General features: G+C 44.0%; 1 protein-coding gene and 1 pseudogene across 3 annotated transcripts; one reads left to right on the forward strand and one right to left on the reverse strand.

Annotated features, from left to right (window-relative positions):
- The first annotated feature begins 1,764 nt into the window (after positions 1-1,764).
- Positions 1,765-9,312, forward strand: LOC133910576 (CBL-interacting protein kinase 1-like). Of its 3 annotated transcripts, XR_009908551.1 has the most exons (14): positions 1,767-2,151; positions 2,285-2,347; positions 5,708-5,779; positions 5,877-5,984; positions 6,153-6,233; positions 6,327-6,380; positions 6,469-6,594; positions 6,684-6,890; positions 6,992-7,093; positions 7,405-7,521; positions 7,612-7,683; positions 7,774-7,848; positions 7,934-9,092; positions 9,166-9,312. XR_009908551.1 is itself a non-coding variant. In XM_062352925.1 (13 exons), the coding sequence occupies exons 1-13, from the start codon at positions 1,963-1,965 to the stop codon at positions 8,051-8,053; spliced, it is 1,386 nt and encodes a 461-aa protein (XP_062208909.1). In that variant the 5' UTR covers positions 1,767-1,962; the 3' UTR covers positions 8,054-9,312. The 3 variants fall into 3 exon arrangements, 2 of the variants coding, with proteins under 2 accessions (XP_062208916.1, XP_062208909.1); XM_062352925.1 differs by having other exon boundaries at positions 7,934-9,312; XM_062352932.1 differs by lacking the exon at positions 6,153-6,233 and having other exon boundaries at positions 1,765-2,151; positions 7,934-9,312.
- Positions 9,313-10,845: 1,533 nt separating this feature from the next.
- Positions 10,846-11,880, reverse strand: LOC133931264 (uncharacterized; annotated as a pseudogene).
- Between the last annotated feature and the right edge of the window lie 8,962 nt (positions 11,881-20,842).

A 20,842-nucleotide genomic window follows, 5' to 3' on the forward strand; every position in this document is an offset into this window, starting at 1 on the left:
AGTTTCAAGAGCCAAGGGAAGAAACTGTGAAGCCACCCACAACAAGCACATGTTTTTACCTATATAATATCATTCGTTGCCTTAGTAGTAAACAGTTAAATAATTCAGTGGCCGGCAAGGGGAATGATATTTATACTTTAAAACTATATGATATTTTTACTTAAATCTACAAAGCTTATGACTTGGTAGTTAAAATATTGCCTAAATAATGCATATTTTCATAGAGCAAATATCGTATATAAGGTACTAAGTCAGCAACGTAATTAAGGATTCCATGGAATTGCAGTGGCAAATAAGCAATTTATAGGAAATATTGTAACAAAGAAAATAATCACCTAGTAGAGTATTCTTATCTAGCACGGGTGTAGTGTACTTTTAGGAAAATGGTGAGCATTCAAGTCGAGATTTTGCAGCGAAGTGCTTCATTTTCGGTGGAGAATCATAGCTCATTTTTTGGGTTCGATAAGCCCTTTGATCATAGCTCAGTGCGCATGTAGAATTAGGATTTATCGGTCACTTGGTTTGTTGAGGAATGAAGACGACAAGATGGAGAATTGAATAGGAGACATGCTTTAGACACGAAAACATTGGATTCCTATGTATATGCTGTAATGATATATCAGCCTGATACATTATATTTTATGAATATTTTTTAACAAATCTTAAAGGTCCAATAAGTAAAAGAGGGTATGTTGTTTAGTCTCACATTTCTAGTGGAGATGCAGAGAGGCAAATTTAAAAAAAATTATGTCCTATATCTCTTTAGCGTATGTAGATGAGAGGACTATATATACCCTTTTATTGTCAAGGCCCTAACTGCTCGATAATAAATCTAGCTATTGTAATTAGCGTACGTACACACAACCAAGTTCAATAAAGTTGAGAGAAACTTGGGCTAGATCTTGTTGTCTACTTTTAATTCTTGTAAATCTCGATCGAAAGTGAGCAAATTGACTAACAAATTACAACACCGACTATTTTTTTTCTCTTAAAGGTATAGATTGTTAGGGTGCGTTTGGTTGGATGATATATGTCCATTCATATTTTGTTGGATGGGATGATTAAATTTCTTATTTGATTGGACGGATACAACTTGGATAGTATCAGTCAAAATTTTGTAGAACTCATTTATTATATATTTAGTTTTTTTGTTAAAATATAATCATGCAATATCTTATTTTGTTGATTTAATTGCAATGAATACAATGGTACAATCAGATCACAAATCAGATAGATAATTTAGAAGATAATATCAGTTATAACGTGTTAAAAAAATTACTCTAACCAACCAAAATATACCACATCAGCAGAAATAAATCTCATAAAAAACATAAATGGCTTTATCCAACGTTTGTTTGCGAACGGACTTATCCAGTATCAAAAGAATACTCCTTAAAGGTGGTCGCTCTATTGATACTTACTCTTGAACTAATCACCTTTGAAAACTGGATGACCATATCTTATTTAGCATCAGGAGAATATTCCTAAAAAATAATCACTCTATTCATATTTGATCTTGAACTGACCATTTTTAAAAACTGAATGACCATATCTCATTTAGAATATCTCTGGAACTAAACACTCACTTGGTGACATAGTATTTTGGAAGACCGTGTGATTTTTCCTATTGCTTTATGATTCACGAGTCTTCTGCGTGTGCGTTTTACATGTTGCACATCCGGTTACATCTTACGGAACCTCAGGATGAGGGAAGGTGGGTGGAGAGACAGCGAAACAGAGGAAAGGGAGAGCAATAGAAGAGACAATTAAGAGGGAGGAGGGAAGAGTAGACGACTGGGAGAACAGAAGAGCAGGAGCTATAAGTACCCACCCCAGCCTCATCCATTCCTTCCCAGAGCTCAGAGCTAGAGCGAGAGAGAGAGAGAGAAACGAGATTGCCAGAGGTCGTTTGGCGGATTAAGGAGTTGTTAGTTGGTTCTAGAGGGAGGGTCTTGTTTGTGAATGGTGAACGGCGAGGTCGAGGCGGAGTGCACGCGGTCGTCGCTGCTGGGGAGGTATGAGATCGGGCGGATCCTCGGGGAGGGCAACTTCGGCAAGGTCAAGTACGCGCGCCACCTCGCCACCGGCGGCCACTTCGCCGTCAAGATCCTCGACCGCAGCAAGATCCTCTCTGTCCGCGTCGACGACCAGGTAGATACACATATGTTCTCTCCATTTCTGGTTGATCGGTTGACCAGCTTTGCTGGTTGATTCCCCTGCCGCCGTTCGGTCGGACAGATTAACTAACATATATCGGTTCCTTCCATTGTTGCGGCGTGCGTAGATTCGGAGGGAGATCGGGACATTGAAGCTGCTCAAGCACCCCAACGTCGTCCGCTTGCACGAGGTAACTCATTTAATCTTCGTTTCGGTTTTCGTTCCCGTTGCTTCTGATCTTGTGGGATTCCATGGGAGCTCTCTTCTCCGGTTCTGACGCTTGACCAAGTGGCAGTAGAAGTTTTTTCTTTAGATGCAGTAGAAGACGATCAGGTTGTGCTAACTTGCAAGGAACGCAAACGTTTGGCTTTTGCTCAGAACAAGATAGGGATTAGCGATTTTTGCTTGCGCGGATGGGATTCTGTGATAGTAAACAACAATTCTCCCATGTTCGGTTCTTTGCTGGCGGCGTTTCTCGAAAAACACCGTTGTTACATACGTGCATGTGATGCGAGGGGATTGACGGAGTAGTTTTGGCCGCGAAGTACGCCTGCGTAATATATAGTAGCAGCTGCCTTCTCTCGTGCACGCAAGGCAAGGCACCGTCACCGCCGCACGGCACCTCGCCGGCGTTTACTCCGGCCACTAGGTTGTCTTAGACGCGGTCTACACACCTAGGCTCACCAGTCACCACAGAACGTGCCGCTCTCGTCAAGAAGCGTGCACGCCATGAAGGCTGCCTACGCCTCGCCACACCCAGCTGCTACGATAGAGAGGTTCACGGGCTCTTTGAAACTCAGAAACTTTGCAAGAACACGGTGTGATTTTATCAGATTTTTTGTGAAAACAACGCATCCAATTTCCGAGCAAGGCTTTCTCTTAGCCTTCCACTGTTCCGAAACCATCCTGTTGAAAGCGTCAGATACGTCTACAAGCGGTGAACCGACGGTTTCCGATCCCCACAGAAGTGTTGAAGAGCATAGCCCACCTGACAACTAGCATATTCTATGCTTTTTTAAGGGAAATTATATATGATCTTTTATAGAAAGATTTCTGTGAGATTTTAATCTATGTCATTTTTTTTCCGATCCAACGGTTAGCGTATGTAGGAGAGAGAATGATGAGGGCATGTGTCGTGTTGGGAGAGAAGGTTTTTTGAAACCTAGTCCTATAGATTTTTTTTTTCTGTCTTTTGGGGTGGGTTTGGTGAATAGGTCATGAACATCACGTTTTTAGGGATATTGACATCTAAGTGTTTTAGTTGGTTGGATAGGATATTTAATTCTATGTTTGGTTGAGAGGATAAAGATGAATGATATGAGAATAATTAACTAAATTATATCTTTTAATTTCAAATAATAATAATCAATCATACGCTAATCAACATATTGTCAAAGCTAATTTTGTTGTAATAATTAATGATTAACAACAAAACATACTAATTATTACTAATTATAGTCTAATCGACACACTAATAGTATACTAATAAACAAACTAACTCTTATCAACTATAATCTCACAGTAATAAATACTAATTAGCAATATAACATTCTGATTATAACTAATCATTTTCCTAATGATCATGATTAGACAATGTTGATTGTCTCATCTAATAAAAAATAGTAGCTCAGTCTATCCAGCATCGGTGAAAAATATTCCTCAAAGTTGGATGCCATCTATCCTTTAAGGGTTTGATTAGTTACTTGCATAAAAGTAACCTGGTCCAGTAGATACGTATAATCTCATGAAGAAACGAGTTTGGTTGCTCGCATGTATTGTTCCAGTCTGGTTCAGCAGATGCAAATGTACACTCGTAGTCTGACTCAGGAGGGAAGCTCTATAGCCTGATCCGATGGATACAGGAGCCTGCATTTGCTCATGCAGGCAGACACAAAATTATTTTCATACAAGCAATCAATCACAGTCTCAATTCTTACATCTGCTCATACGGTTTCATATTCGGTCAACCAAACAGAAACTCAGGTCAGTCTATCCAGACATATACAACCAAACAAATAATTTTTTACAATAAATATGACTCCACTCAATTTGCTTACTACTACCTCCATTCTCTTTTTACTTGTTATTTAGAACATCGACACGGTCTCCAACAAACACGTTTAACCATTATTTTTGATAACTATCTCTTAGTAAAAGTTAATAAAAATTAGATGATGTTAAAAAAATTATGATAAATTCACTACTATTAGTTATCAAAGTTTTTAAAATTTATTAGTGATCAAAGTTTCTAAAATTTAACTGCACATTCTAAAATGATATCTATTTAAAAACAAAAATAATATCAACTTATCCATATAAATAACACCCATACTGATAATCAATTACACGCTATCCAACCGTGTCGAGACAACCATCTCTCATCCAATCTTTCCCCCAATCAAACGCACGTAGCTACCCGTTGAGCCATGTGACCAGCTCCCAGGTGGACCCGGTGCCCGCGGCCTGCCCACCGGACGCGCTGGAAGCTGGGTCCGCCGCGTGGGCCCGCCAGTACGACTTACCAAGCGGGGCCTCGGCCTCGCACACGCGTTTCACGAGCCCTCGCCTCCGTCCGTGCACAGTTGCGCCCGCCCATTCCGCGTGCCTGCGTGAGGCCACGCATCGCTGCGAGCAGGTCGTCCTCTTGGTGGGGGTGGTCTCGGTCCCTGCGCTCTGTAGCGGTCTCTCTCTGGACGGGGTGAGCCGGTGAACAGTATGGCGGCTCCCCACTAACGATGCCTTTTCCCTTGCTTGCATTGCCAAACCACGATATATGCTTGCTCCGACAAATTGTACTAGAAAAACAAGCCTCCAGCAGTCCGATGATTCGGTTCGTACTATTTTTATAAACCGAGCGCTTACCGATCAAATTTAAATTTAAAATTAAAAATAAATTAAAAATTTGACCGGTTTCTACTGAATTCCATTTAATTACTGTGCGGTTATCACGGTAACCACGATTACCGTCGCCGAGCAGTTTTCAAAGGTAAAACGCATTTGTAAACTTTGGTTACATGAGGATCAAATTTTTTCTTAATACACAGGAGAGTTGCGTATCTTTGTATTAAGAGAGAGAAAAATAAAGTTTGTACAACAACCGAGAAACGGTCAAAAGCAAGGGTCAGGAAAACCTAAAGAGCTGTTACGTAAGGTTGTCAACGTGCAACCAACTGGTGCGTGAAGAGAAACTAACACGCTCTGCTTATAGCTTGGCACCTTTGGAAGGAACGAAACCACAATCTGTTCAGGGTGTTCATGAGGACCAAGTTGGCCGAAGAAAAGATGCAAGGAAAGTTCAGGGTGTGATCGTCCTTGCTAAATTTATCTGTAGAGCAATCTGTGGTTTCCATTAATGTTCTTTTCAAGAAAAGCCATTACTCGAAAGTCGAATATGCAGTTCTGCGTAGCAATTGCTCTATATTTGTCTCATTCAGGCCATAACTGCTGAAATGTCCAAACGCACTGGGGTTATTAGGACAATAATTCTGTGGTCTGTGTGGAATCGAAAAGAAAGCTCGGTAGTTGATGTTGGGATTAATCTTTTTTACAGGTAGCTGCTAGCAAAACAAAGATTTACATGGTGCTTGAGTATGTCAATGGAGGGGAGCTCTTTGACAAGATTGTAAGTAACGAACTTGTAGCAAATATTGCTTTTGCATGCAACACTGGTGCCTGGACATGCTAATTCTGATTCCTGCTTTTATTGCAACTATGAAAAGGCTATAAAAGGGAAACTCTCTGAACATGAAGGAAGGAGGCTTTTTCAGCAACTAATTGATGGTGTGAGCTATTGCCATGATAAAGGTGTCTACCACAGAGACCTTAAGGTACCTAGAATATTCTATGTTTTCAGATACTCACCTTATAGATGCTACAATTACAAGAACTTAAATACCTATCAAATTTGTTGTCTTTTGTCATACATATGGGCAAGACACCCAAGTAGGTTTTATTCTTCTGTGACAGCATTTTTCTTCTTTATTCTACTATTACAGCCAGAGAATGTTCTTGTTGATCGGAAAGGCAACATCAAGATCTCTGACTTCGGCCTTAGTGCTTTACCTCAACATTTTGGGGTATGGCGATATGATATGATTTGATTGAATTTGTTCCATATAAATTAGTGCTCTACATGCACGATTTAATGCGATGTGCACTTCAACTTTCAGAATGATGGACTTTTGCATACAACATGTGGCAGCCCCAATTACATTGCTCCTGAGGTAAAAATCAGACAACAGAAAGTATTATTAAACAAAGCGATTTCATTCACTGTTCTGTTGGTACTAATTCTATGACAAATTCATGCAGGTTTTGCAGAATAGAGGTTATGATGGCTCCTTGTCAGATATCTGGTCTTGTGGAGTAATTCTTTATGTAATGCTTGTCGGTTGCCTTCCCTTCGATGACCGGAATCTCGTTGTCCTTTATCAGAAGGTTGATATTAAGATAAAGCAGCTTTAAAACTTTCCTCTATATGAAAGTTCAGACCATCCTGATAGTGCCAAATTGCTCTGTTGGTTTAGATTTTCAAGGGAGACTGTCAGATCCCAAAGTGGCTTTCACCTGCCGCACAGGACTTTCTTAGGAGGATTCTTGAACCAAATCCAATGAAGAGGATCAATATTTCAGGTATCAAAGAGCATGAGTGGTTTCAGAAGGACTATGTTCCTGTTGTTCCATATGATGACGATGAAGACGTCCTTCCTGGTTCAGCGATCCCTATAGAAGAGGTATAAACAGTTTGGAGAGACGACGGGAATAGGATAGAAACTAGCATGTACTTGCTATTTCTTATTCATTAAAGGTGATTGTTGATTTCTTTCTCTTGAAGCAAACTGATGAACCAGCACATGAAAAGCCTACTCATATCAACGCATTTCAGTTGATCGGAATGGCTTCTTCCCTTGATCTTTCTGGTTTCTTCGAGGAAGAGGTTTGTACAGTTTCTTTTCAGTGATTCCTTTTATGTGCATCCAGATCTTAATCGGAAAAGATTTTGTGTAGTTCACTTAACATCACGACATTAGTGTAATCCATCTCTCATCGTTTGTGCCTTGAAATAACCACTATACCACTCAAGTAATCTTAAATTCTTCTTCGTATCATCCTCTCTTTAAATCATATATAACTCACTCAACATTACCCCCGCGAGCCTGTTCTAAGCTACCTGCACATTAAGTGTTGAGTGTTGACAGCAAGACATCAATCATTCACATCACTTTCTGGTTATTGGATTCATTGCAGGACGTGGCTCAAAGAAAGATACGGTTCACATCAACACATTCACCCAAGGATTTGTTTGACAGGATAGATAATGTAGTGACAGAGATGGGATTCCAAGTCCAGAGGGGACCGAGCAAGGTAGATAATCATGGATTTTTCACCATAACATTGTTTTAACATACATGGTAGAATAGCTGAAATAAACTAAAGAGGCATTCTATTTTGCAGCTCAAAGTCATGAAAAACTGCAAAGGTTCCAAGAACCCCAGGAATCCTTCATCATTTTTGGTGTGTACTGAGGTAAAAATGCCACTGGATACCTTCCTTTTGGTCAATGCAGGAAGGAATATATATCAGTTGATACTTACAGTACTACTTTTGATCTTTCAGGTGTTTGAGCTTGGGCCATCTCTGTATGTTGTTGAACTGAAGAAATACCATGGAGACCTTACATTGTATAGACAGGTACCAATGCTTTTGTCAGACAAAGCAAATGCAGTCATATGCACAATACAGCATCTAAGTGCAATTGTTCTTTAATGTTTTGCAGCTGTGTGAGAGACTCTCAGATGAGCTTGGGGTGTGCAAGACGGAGCAGACTGTGAGGATGGAATCGGTGGATGATGATTTATCGAGCTTCGACAACGAAGCATCTCTGTCTGGTTTCTGATCGGTGCTCTCCTCGTCGTTTTGGGTACAGGGGATGAGGAACATGTCCGTTCCGGACGCAATTCTAGATTAGGATCATGCATTTAATGTACAAAGCGAGTGGCGCAAATTAGCCACCGGGTTGAATATATATACATGCTGGACTACGGGTGAAATCGGATCGGATATGGACATATATATAGCTCATCTTGTATTCTATTATATATTTTTTCTCAGAGTCCGGATGCCAGATAATTATTTCTGCATCATGTATCCTATCATATATTTTTTTCTCGTAGTCGGAGTCCGAGTAGATAGTGCTGTAAGCTTTTAGTTAGTCGGATAAATGAAAAAATTTCACATCATTTGCATCTTCACATAACATATTAAATAGTATAGAGGTGCAATTAAAATAAGCACTAAGATGTGAAAATAAAAATATTCAAAATGGATAGGTATATTATACAGCTAGCTATAAATTTGTAATTCTGTAGCCAGGGCGTCCGTTGAGTCGGGTGCGTTTTGAATGTGGCCGGCCTGCATGCATGCGACATTAAATGCAGGTTTCCAAATGAGAGTGCATGATTACCTGAAGAACATGATTAGGTCGATTTGATTCAGTTGTTTCCAAATAATGCATGCACGCCGCCGGGTTTGATTTCTCGGCTAGTATGCAGATTAATGTTAGCTTTCTCTGATCAACAAGAAGTTCAGCACACAAACGTTCTCTGATCAACAAGAAGGCCTGCATGCATGCGCGATATGGTTTGATTTCTTGGCGAGCACACGAACGCGCAGGCGTCGACCACATCTGGTTTCTGTCTCGGCGAGAACACGAACGCACGTCGGTTTCTGACCATAGTGAACGAGGCCAAAGAGGAGACCGCCGCCCGCTGCTCATCGCTGCCGAGAAGGGGTTTCTTGACATCGTCGCCGAGCTGCTCAAACACTCCGACAAGGAGAGCCTCACCAGGAAGAACAAGTCCGGAAGCGACGCTCTGCACGTCGCTGCAAAAGAGGGCCATCGACGAGAGCATCACCAAGAAGAAACTAGTGAATCAGTCAGCCTCCATTTACAGTATTTCTGAATACTTGTTTTGTAGGAAAGAATGGACTACTGACATTTCCTCATAGATATTGTGAAGGTCTTCTGGACCACGATCCATCTCTCGGGAAGACGTTTGGTCAATCAAATGTTGCGGCAGAAATAAGGAGGTGGATAGGTTTTGAGACATTGCTGCAGAAATGAAGAACAGAGGGTATGAAGGTATATTTCAGGTACATCAATTCTCCGTAAATATGCTGCCTTTCAAATATTCCTGTGTTTTAGTTCTTAAGTGACTGTTGTGCGACCATTAGGGGCGAACTGGGGAGGCCAGAGATGGATGTACCACTTTTTGGAAGTCAAAACGGTATAAATAATGCATTTATCCTTTGTTATATTCATTGGTCTGAATGAAGTAACATAGATGTTGGGTGCAAAATTTTAGACAGTGATTGTTATCTTCATATGAAACAAACGATATGATCGATATGCGTTTGCTTTCAAACTTTTAGACAGTGGAAGCATATAACATCTATAGCATATGGATCTAAGCTTTCTCTCTGAAATTACCTGCCTAGTTCAGAGGTTTTCCATATCTAAGAAAGCTTCATGTACAGTTACTGCATGTCAGCAGAAATGATCTTGAACATGTGCTGACGATGACAGGCTCTAATACGAAGTTGAGGTAACTCGAACGGGCAGTGCAAATTTCATTCATAATTCACATAACCAAGATGCAAAATTCGCAGAACATTTACAATAATTACACATGCGAAAAGGGATGGACCAAAAAGGAAATGGACGCAATCACACCTCTCTTTTCTCAGTTGCTAAACGTGGCCTTGGGGAAAAAAGGAAATGGACGCAATCAGGAGGATGGGTTGGCTGGCTCAGCCTATTTTGGTTTGGGACGGTTTGAGCAGATAGGTTGGGTCGGGTCATTCAGGAATAGCTAGGTTGGATACGTGAGTTGAGTCTGACCATAGTATAGGATATTCTATAGCTAGTTATTTATAAATATATCTATATACATAAAAAATAATTCGTTCTTGTCTATCTTTTTACCTCTCTCTGACTCATACCTAACTACGAAATCATTAGCAATGGATGCTGATGCAGAAAACTGGTTGATCACAATATAGGAAGCAGTATGATGTCACTGACAAGAATGCAATGTAATTCTTACCGCGACCAAGTAGTGTTCAAAATTATCCAGTAGCTCAAGAAAACAAACGAGTACTTCCACATCAGAGGAAGTGAACTAAAAACTGAGTTACCGAAAAAAGTTAAGCAACCGAAGAAACTTCAGACTGACAAAAAATGCACTCCAATTCGTAGTCATTTCAGTTCCTTCTCCCAGTTTTTTCCAACTGCAAACTGTAAGGATATTGAGAAAAAGGGAAAAAAACCACGAGCTCTAGCCCTTCTAGGATTTAAAGTTTAAAGTAGCATAATGCATCATGTTTTCAGAATACCCTGCATCCATTACATTGTTCACTGCTAATATATAGCATCATACATTGCACATGGCATGCACAAGCTGCAAACCAAGCTATATGAGATGATACATGTCAGAGAAACTAACAATTCACTGACAAAGAACTGATCTGAAATTCTGAATCACGAGTCTGGAGGCATGCATAAAGCAGATATACCCCATCTCAGATCATTGACAAAGAAGCAATAAAGAAGTTTTAACAAGGTATGGTAAGCAAAAACATCACAACATCCCTTCAGTTAGACGACGTCAAGCTCGGTCCTGGGCATCCCTACATTGCCCGCTCCTCATCCGGAGTCTTGTCCATGAACAGCTGCAGCGTCCGCGGCGTCGCGTGGCTGGTGCTGGCCTCGGAGGGGAAAAGCTGCAGCATCCGCGGCGGCGTGGGGCTGGCCCTGGCCGCCTCGGCGGCAGCCGTTGCCACCTCCTTGACGCCGAACAGCTTCAGCGTCCGTGGCGGCGTGCGGCTGTCCTTGGCGGCGACCTCTGTGGCAGCCATTGCCACCTCCGTGACGCCCCCCGTGCCGATGGTTAGCGCGGCCATCGGCGGCATTGCGTAGCGCTGCACCAGCGGCGCGTCCACGCTCGCCTCACTGCCTTGTTCCTGCGCCAGGTGATTCTCGAGGGCCGGCAGCGCCACCGGCTGGACGTTAACGTTCCAGGATGGCTCCTCCGTGTCGATGCCAATGGCCACGCCGAGCGCGCGGTACGCCATCCTCCGCGCGTCGTCGGCATCCCGGGTCAGCCGCTCCGCCTCCGCGAGCACTGCGGCGGCGTCCTGCTGCAGCATCGCCAGCGCCATCCGCGTCCCCAGGACGAGCACCCTCGCTGCGCGCCCGTCGAGCGGCGCCCTGCAGGGCGGCGCGTAGGTGAAGGGCCTCCCCTCCGCGGCCGCGCTGCAGGCAGGGCAGACGAAGACGCCGTGGGCGGGGTAGAGGCAGGCGAGGTGCGCGACGGCGGTGCGGCAGACCTGGGCACCTGGCAGGTGGCGGTCGGGGCGGGCGGGGCGCAAAGCTGGTCGCCGTCGTCGTAGTGTGACGACGGCGAGGCGGGGGCCAGGAGGAGGAAGCAGCAGCAACAGTAAAGCGATCGGTGGGAGAGGATGATGCAGGAGGTGCAGAGGCGGCAACGCGCGCCGCGGCGGTATACGTGGTGGAGCGGCCAGGTGTCCAGGCCGGAGGCGCAGCCGTCGCCGTCACAGGCGTGAAGCTCTTCGAATGGCCAGGGCCTGGACAGTGGATTCATCGGTGGCGCTGGGGCGGGAGAAGAGGAACAGTGTTGGTCGATTAGGGTTTCCTGGGAGAGACCGGGTTAGCCCCCCACAGTTCACATAATCAGCGAAATCTCCTTAGAGAGAGTACCTGTCAGAAAATTTCCCCCTTTCCTTTCTATGGGAAATTGCTAGAGGACAGCATACCACTTCTCAGCGATGGCGGTCCGGTGGCCATGGCGGCGCATCGGAGGAGGGAGTACACCAATCTTCTATCATGATCTCATTTTAGATCTCGAGCGAATGGGAAATTTATTTGTGGTAGAAAGACGAGGTGGCAGTACCATTTTAGAATAGAACGGTGGTGACTAGGGTTAGGAAAACAGGTGGGCTATTTATGGTGGGGAGCAAAGGTGGTTGTAGCCTTTTCTCCCATGGAAGGGGGGAGTGGTGGCTATGGATTTGGGCTACATGGATGATGATGAGGGTAAGGTGATGATAAGGTTTGTTTGTTGTGCAATAGATATACGACACTTGGAAATATGGTTGATGATGGTGGGTAACATGGTCGAAGAAACAAAATTAGTTGGCAACCATTGGTAATGTAGTCACATGCCCTTGTAAAGTTTAGAGACAGTGAGATTGTATTGTTAGACATCTAGAATTCACGTTGCGTTAAAGATCTAATCGGACGATTCAAATCGATTATGTAGAAAACAGTAGGAAATTAGATACCGTTCCCCAACATATAAAAATAGATCAATACCAATCCCATGTAACTTCTTTTTTTTTAGAGGGAGCAAATCAAAAATATGTTTGTATGTACGGGGTTGTTTGGTTGCTGCCCTTTGCTTGAGCCTCCTGAGCATACCAGGCTTCAAGACAATTGTGTTTGGTTGCTACCCTCATTCATTGCCTGACTTAGGCAAGGGGCTCAGGCTCAGGCTCAGGCGCTTGAAAATGAATGCTTGAGAACTCGCTACTACGTCTAATACGTGCCTGAGTCGTCAAGCTCTAAGCTTACTCACGCTCCCACACTATAGTAGGCAGCATGAGGTGAGCTTAGCCGCCAGCTCCACCTCCTCTCTCCCGCTGCGCGATGCCGAGAACCTGCCACTGTATCCTGCCCCCTCCACCAACATGGTCGAGGTGAGCTCATGATCCTTCTGGTCCATTCCACTCTATCGATTGGATCTCGTATTGCTTGGTCCTTTCTGGAACCAATGCCTCTGCCTGGTCCACGACTGTGACCGGGTAGAGCAGCCACCATTGCCAGTGGAGGAGACCTGTAAATCCGGCAGTTCTTGCATTTTTCTCTTTTGAAACAGTAACCGTAAATCCGCAAAATTGTGACACAAACCATGAATTGGATCAAATTGATCACACCACTATCTTATACATCTCCTAACGAATCCATTTTGGTGGTTGCTGACACCCCTTCGGCTGAGCCTTGCTGCCAGCGAACTCCTCGATCTAGTTTGTTCGTGAGATGCTGGGAGGAAGAAGGCGCTTTCGTGCTCACGTGTTTCTCTTGAGAAAGCGTATTTTCAGCTGTACGTTTTCTTCCTAGGCAAAAACAACACTTTCCACATCATGCCTAATCTGGCAAGCCAGCCATGCCTGAGCAGGCATCCTTTTTACTCAGGCATGGTGCTGAGGGCAGCAACCAAACAACCCCTACATGTGTTTACATCTTGCCAATAGATTGGTTTACCTCGAGATTTGTGCACTTATGTGTGAATCTAGTGTGCTCCTCAATTTGTATTTCAATATGTGCATCCATGTCTCGAGCAGATGCCCAATCATTACCGTCGAGGAGAGGAGGATAACAAGACTGAGATACATCTGGATACTTTTTTGTTTTGTTTTCATGTATATGTGTGCACGAATCTTGACATAAAAGAAACAATGTAGATACAATGTGCCGCTATGTCCAAAAACTCAGCCAGGGGGGGGGGGCAAAGGCGGTTTGGATACATGCCCCAAATACATGGTTTGTATTTGGTATCATAATTTTGTTTGGTGCAACTTGTTGTCACTCCTACTTGGTTGAACCAAACTGATCCAAACGAGTCCATTCCCCATCGCAGGTGGAGGCGGTGGCCATGATGCGTGTTAGAGTGAGCGAATGCAAGTAGAAGAGAAGCCGAAGCAGCCTGGGTTATGATGAGAGGCGACACAAGTGTGAAGCGGCTCTTGTAAAAATTCCAGCTAACCTTATCATATTTACACTACTTAAGACAAGTATAAAATTAACAACCGAGTCAATAAGTACTTGCACGCACAACCCTATAAAATTATGTTTAGACGTGTCATAGGACACACTCACATTAGTATGTGAACGTGAATATGGTGAATACGCTATGTGTGCATCCGACTTGTATAAAAAACAACCATTTTTTTAAAGAACGGATTAACAACCTTACACATGATCCACTGTTCTAAGATGTAGTCGTGTCCACGAGTCCTAGGATAGATGAGCCAAACCCCATGTCTATTGGAAATCATGCCTGTCGGTGAGACGAGGAGTCTAGATTGACACTGATGTCTATCTAGAATTTTTTATATGTATATTTTTCATATTTGTAAAATTACATGGTAATTTCAAAAAATAGCAGTAATATGCTACCGTCGCTTGTTCATCGGGCGAGAGCAACTTATGGGCTCTAACTGGCAGGGCATAGTAAATGCTTCCCTGAGGTCTCGCTTGTTCAGCGGAGGAACCATTGATCTCATCCATTGAACGGGCGAGATCTTTCTCGCTACGACGTTGGTGGGCCCACTCAAAAGGTGTCGCTCGAATAGTGGGTGAGACCTTTTGGGTATATAAGTCGGCCACGCTGCCCTGCCGACGTCAGCGGGCCATTTTCTTCCAATTCAGTCAAGAGAGAGGGAGGAGAGGAGGAGAGGAGAGGAGAGGGGAGGAGAAATTTTGCGCAAAGCTCTATCGGAGGAAAGAGGTATGCTTTTTTTCTTTGTTTTTTTACAAACCCAGTAGGATAACCATTAGCGTTAGGTTTTGATATAGATTAAAGGTTAGATCTAAGATTTTTTTACAAACCTAGTAGGACAACCACTATATGTAGGTTAGAATGTATATCTATGTTTAGAATTAAGGTTAGATAGTTTAGCAACTAGATGGACACGTTGGTGGGGGGCTCGGAGGTGCCCACACGGTTCAACTATGACAAGTGGCGTCCTAAGACACACATGTTCTACCTCCCTGTGCAACAAGATGTGCCCATGCTCAAGGATGTCTCACTCCTAATGGGTCTGCCTTGTACGGCTACCGCTGTTGGGGTAAGAGACGTGGGTGTGACGTGACGCAATGAACTACTGGGACGCTTCTCTGTCGTTCAATGGAGGGACGACCTAGGCTCGTTCAGGGCTTTCCCAGGGAACGAGAAGCATAGCCCGACAGAGGCCTTTCTTCAACTTTTGGTACATGTGTCTTTTACTATTTTGTTTTCTCCTTTATGTTATTAGCAGATGAAGATATTTGTAATTGTTCTTTTTTTGATAGCGGACAACATCCACCCACTGGCAAGCGGTGAGGACGTGTCCCACCCTTGGAGGCGTACCTCCTGCGGTTGTTTGGGTGGGTCATGTTCATTGAGACCCATGACAACACGGTCACGAGGAGCATGATCCCTTACGGCAGAGAGGTTGTGGACGCCGACCCAGGGGATGCCTCGTAGTATAGCTAGGCTTCTGCTATGCTAGCTGCGATGTATCGCGGCCTATGCGACACCTGTATAAAGACTGACAACAACACAATCCTCACCGAGTGTTCCCCTGCTACTTCAGATGTGGTCGTACGAGCACTTCACCATCAGCAGGCCCGTTGATGACCATAGCACATACCAGTTCCCTGCGGATGATGTCAATGGGCCAACCATGGGGTTATTATGGTGCAGACGTAGGGTAAGTGCTATGATATTTGTGTATGTATATGTTCTTTACTTCCTTTTTATTTCTCTAACTTAGTTTGGTTTCACAGCTTAGTTATTCTAGCGTCTAGACACATTGTGCATATCTGGACTTTGTTCACTAGTTTGATGAGCTAACGGTGAACGACGTCTGCTGGAGGCTGTACACGGAGGATGAGGTACTTCGATGCGCTCCCCTTGGACTTTCGGTGCTCCGCCTACGGGACTGGGAGTACTGGCTTATGTGATGCGCCATTGTCTAAACATCTATGTCGAGGAGTACTCACCGCATCACGTGATGCAGCAGTTCGGGAAGTTCCAAGCATTTTCACTACAACTGACTAGGACGGTGCCTACCAACATACACAAGTGTATAATGTTGTAATTACATTTTTCATACAAGACGTTGTTGCATCTTTTTTTTATGTCCTTATGTTTTGCATGTTGACAGTAAGGGGGCTCATAGCATGTGCACACGTGAGTTGTTGAATGGGATCAAGCTATCGAGCATGTCATGGACGAGGATCGACCACACTCTGAGGTGGCGTATGTGGAGTACCTCTCCTAGTTCATGGCTCGGACGCGGATCTGGGTGACATACACACCGATCGAGGTTTCGTGGCACGTGCCAGACATGAGCGACACATACCCGACGCACAGGGATTAGGTGCATTCGCTTGAGGTACAAATAACAATACGCAACTCATCATTCCGAACAATTGTTGGTACAAAAAAAAGTGTATAATGAAATGAAACTTTTCTTTGCAGAGGGACATACTGTACCAAGTTGAGGTTAAGGCACAGGCGACCAAGGTAGGAATCGACAATTGCCTCATGGTCCCCAGGGGCAAGGTGAGCGCAACATTACGCTGGATCATCTAGTAGGTGAACAAGGTCTTCTGGTCGCTAAGATGCAGTTCGTCCTCGGAACATTGGCTCCTCTCAGCCACGCCCATCGGCCACATTCACTGAGCCACCTCACCACCGGTATGTCCAACCTTTATCTCCGAGCCGTCGAGGCCGTATTCCACCCTGACTTTCTCTTTCACCCCTACTATGACGAGGCATTCCTTCACTGGGGCTAGTTACCCGCACTACAGTGGCGCGTGGCCTCGTCTTTCATTCTTCAGCACCAGTGACCCTCGCTACGATATCACAGCATCTAGGCTAGCCTTCATTAGTGTTGGTGACCACTTCTACACCGGCATCAAGCCACACACCCTTCCTCCATGGACCCAAGTCCTTCGAGTTCTCACGTCCCCAGCTTAGGTACGACACTCGCTTCATGCATAACTAATTGTTACGTATGTCACACTTTGTCGTTGGTAGCATGTTTTCTTCATTGTTCCATGTGCAGAGATCGACAATCTCCAGGACGTAGAAGCACGGGATAGCTACATGGAGTTGTTCACTAGGGACGGTAGTTAAGTCCTTGGGTACTCCTACATCTTCAGACATAGTGACGATCTCGATGCATTGCAACTACCTGGCGTGCCACTTACAGGGACATAGCCCTCCCAGGATGACTACGCCACTCCACTGCTCACTGCACGGCCTACGTGGATGATCGTGCCACCAGACTTGTTGACGTACTTAGCTGAAAAGGTGAGAACGCAAAGGCGCAAGGTCCTAAGGGCGGATGCGACGAGGGGAGTCATCCCCAAGAGGAGATGTAACCTAAGGTTACTATGTTATTGTTAGTTCACGGTGTTATGCTATTCTCGGTGTTATGGTACTACATTAATATCAATGTAATTATACTTTATTCATGCTACTATGTTATTGTTAGTGTCATAATATCTTTTATGTACCATGTTTTAGTATTGTGATTCTATTCAGACCATCGAGGCATACCACGAGCATTCTATAACAATCATAATAAACACGTCAAATGAACATACAATAGCATATATAATATCTCTAGTGGTGTACTAGAGTTTCGCCTAACATGTCTTAGGGAATGTAAAAAGGGTGAAGATCGATGGGACGATACAAAAATTACAATGCCGTCCTGACAGTCATTCTAATCATACTGACATAGAGTGAACTACGAGGAGGCTCCTGAGTCCTAATAATCTCCAGCATCGTATTGCATTTACAGAGGAGGAAGAGGAGGTGGTGGAGGAGCATCCCTATTGTGGCACGGGTAGGTGCACCACCGATCAATGCATACAGAAGTGTCCTCCAGGTGTATTACAGGAGGACTTGGCATATTCTCAACCTCCCTCTGCAAGTCGAAGGTTTGGTCCCGCAGGTGGTGCACGTAATCTTGGATAAGCCACAGAATAGGAGGATTGACCCATTTCGTGTGCTGGCAGTTGTTGGGTCATCATCGGGGGCCTACAGAAATGTGAAGGTCATAATATATAATGTTTTCAAAAAAGGATACAAACGTTTATGATGATATAGTTTTTAGCCTACCAAGAGGACATCAGAAGAATCGATGACCCTTATGAATGCACCCATCGTACATCTGAACGATGCAGTCATACCCATAGGAGCACTTGGGCCAGGGGTCATTTAGGTGCTTGTAAATCCTTAGGTGACTTGAAGGATGAAAATCACTCCTATCCTATAAAAGGGAAGCTGTAGAGAGGCTCATCGTACTTAGTTGGACAAAATGAACCCTCCCATCTCACTGCCATTCTCCCCGCCCCCTTCTTCCTCGTACCCTCCCGCCCTACCCTCCATTGATCGTTGTGGCTTCAATTTCTAGATACACGAGCCTTTTATAGATGCGTTGTAGCAGCATACATCCTTTTACCGCAGCGTAATATTACCATCAAATTTGTGTTATCCACACACATTCAACCGTGATAATAAAACATGTACTCCATTTTCAAATCTAGCCTTTTCAGACCGTGATAATAATTATCTTTTCTTACCGCCTTGAAATAGGTAGTCATGGATTCCTGGAGAACCACCCTATGGGAGTGTCATAATGGCACGAGCATCCATTGTGCAGGTGTGGCGATCGAGTTCGAATGTCGACATCCTTCGAGGTCCTGACCTTTGGTATGAGGTTCTTTATGTGTCCAGAGCTTCACGATGATTTCATGATGTGTCTCTCTTTTTGCCTTGGTCCACACCTCCTAATTATACCTTGAGTATATCACTTCTAACTCTGGGTTTATTATCCTAAGCATTGTCGTTTCAAGGAATGGATCGACCATTTCAGGACACCATATTGTGGGGATACATCAGAGAGACTGAAACAAAATGTGAGTACGAGATTAGGATGGAGGAAGCACAGCTTAGCAGGAGGCAAGGCACGAACGCCAATAAGAACATCAACACCAGGAACAAGAACACAAATGACAGACCGAAGAACTTCAGAGGTGTGAGGAGGAACATCGCCTTCTATAGGATATTCTAAGGAGGTAAGAGGCTGATCTTCAAAGGTATGAGGAACACCTACAAATGCGTAAAGCACTCCTGCGCTGATAAGAAGAGGTTGAGGGCGAAGCGGCACGTCAACGAAGGGGGAGACATGCCCAGTCCACCCAGTAGATGCCTTTTCCTATCCACATCAATGTAATATTACTGTCAACTTTGTGTTACCCGCACACATCCAACAGTGATAACAAAATTGACAACTTTTACTAGAACTGGTCACATTACTAAACATGTACTCCATTTTAATACCTACCATTTTCAGACCTAGCATTTTCAGACCTACTATTTTCAGAATTAGCCTTCTCATCAGTAGTCTTTTCAGAGCAACCTTTTTCAAACCTAGGCTTTTAAAAAGTAGCCTTTTCAGATCTATCCTTTTTAGAAGTAACCTTTTTAGTTCGTATGACCATATCTTACCGCAGAATCAAATATTTCCATGGACTTAGTCCATGCACCAGCACGATTCTACTATATAAATACATGATCTCCAGCCCACATGTATAACCAAACCACTAGCCTCAACCTCCACAACTTTGACAAAAATGGCATCCAATCCTTTTCCCAAGAAATAGATGGTAGATACTCCGCCTGATAGGGTCGAAGTGCCCATGTGCTGGTGTGAAGATATTTGTAGGGTGATAAAGTTCTCCAAGTTCTCCTAAACCTACAGAAGGATGTTCTTTATATGCCACACCTACGAGTATGATCCATCCTAGTGAAGCACCAATATTTTTCTGCCACCTCCCGGTAATAACTTCTTGTCAAACTACTATAAAAATAACTAAGATTTACCATCTAATATTTTGGTCTTTATTGCAGTCGTCACCACCACTATATGACTTCTTACAGTAGATGAATACTGAGCAAACGAAAGCGGATGTGTTCCTCCTTCGCACTGAGCACCACGCCGCTTAGAGATGCTTCCATGAGATGGAAGCCGATAAGAGAAGAGAGGCTACGAGCAAGTGTATTTAAGAGGAGCAGTAGAAGATGAGGAAGGAGCATAACCATATGCTAGCAGAGGCCCGTGAGGTGGAGAGGGAGAGGAAGCAGCGTATAACTAGGATAGACGTTACACTCAGTAGACCAGTGTTGTAATTCTGTTGTTTACATTCTTTAAGGCATGTTAGGTTTAAATGTGGTACTTGTTTAGATCATAATGATCGTGTAACATACATGTCAATACCCGTGTATATCATAGTTCCCATTAAAATCACCATATTTAACATATAATGACATTGGACGATTCGACAAAAAAAAATTATAGTACAAATTAAATTATTTTGGCCAAAGAAAGGCATCATCCTTTCATGAGATGAAACCTTATTTGTCACTTGTTCAATGGGCGAGGCAAAAGTGTCGCTCGTTCACTGTAAGATAGCAAAATCTCGTTTGGTGAACAGGCGACACGTGTCACTTACAATTTTTTTAATTTTCTGCTAGCCGGAGCTCACAAGGTCTCATCGGTTCATCAGAAAACCTTAGCTATAGCTCGATGAGTAGACGACTCAGCCACCGCGTGACACGCCCACACCGACGTGCGCCCTCCTCTGCCTAAACCCGTCGGGGTGCACGCCCTCCTCTGCCAAGGTCTTCGACTGCATCCCCGTCCTCGGCGCCGCCAACATTGTGCTGCCCTCCGCGGACGCCATTCCTTGGGACCAGCTTCCTGTCATCGTTGCCGAGCATGATACGCCGCGCCTCGACTCCGACAACATCTTCATGAATCCTAC

This window comes from Phragmites australis, chromosome 1, assembly GCF_958298935.1.
Source record: "Phragmites australis chromosome 1, lpPhrAust1.1, whole genome shotgun sequence".
In the NCBI taxonomy this organism is placed as follows: domain Eukaryota; kingdom Viridiplantae; phylum Streptophyta; class Magnoliopsida; order Poales; family Poaceae; genus Phragmites; species Phragmites australis.

Coding starts and splice junctions, on each gene's coding strand:
- LOC133910576 (XM_062352925.1), top strand. CDS start 1,963: ATGGTGAACGGCGAGGTCGAGGCGGAGTGCACGCGGTCGTCGCTGCTG. Junction 5,985..6,152: donor TCTACCACAGAGACCTTAAG/GTACCTAGAATA, acceptor CTACTATTACAG/CCAGAGAATGTTCTTGTTGA. Junction 6,595..6,683: donor TCGTTGTCCTTTATCAGAAG/GTTGATATTAAG, acceptor CTGTTGGTTTAG/ATTTTCAAGGGAGACTGTCA.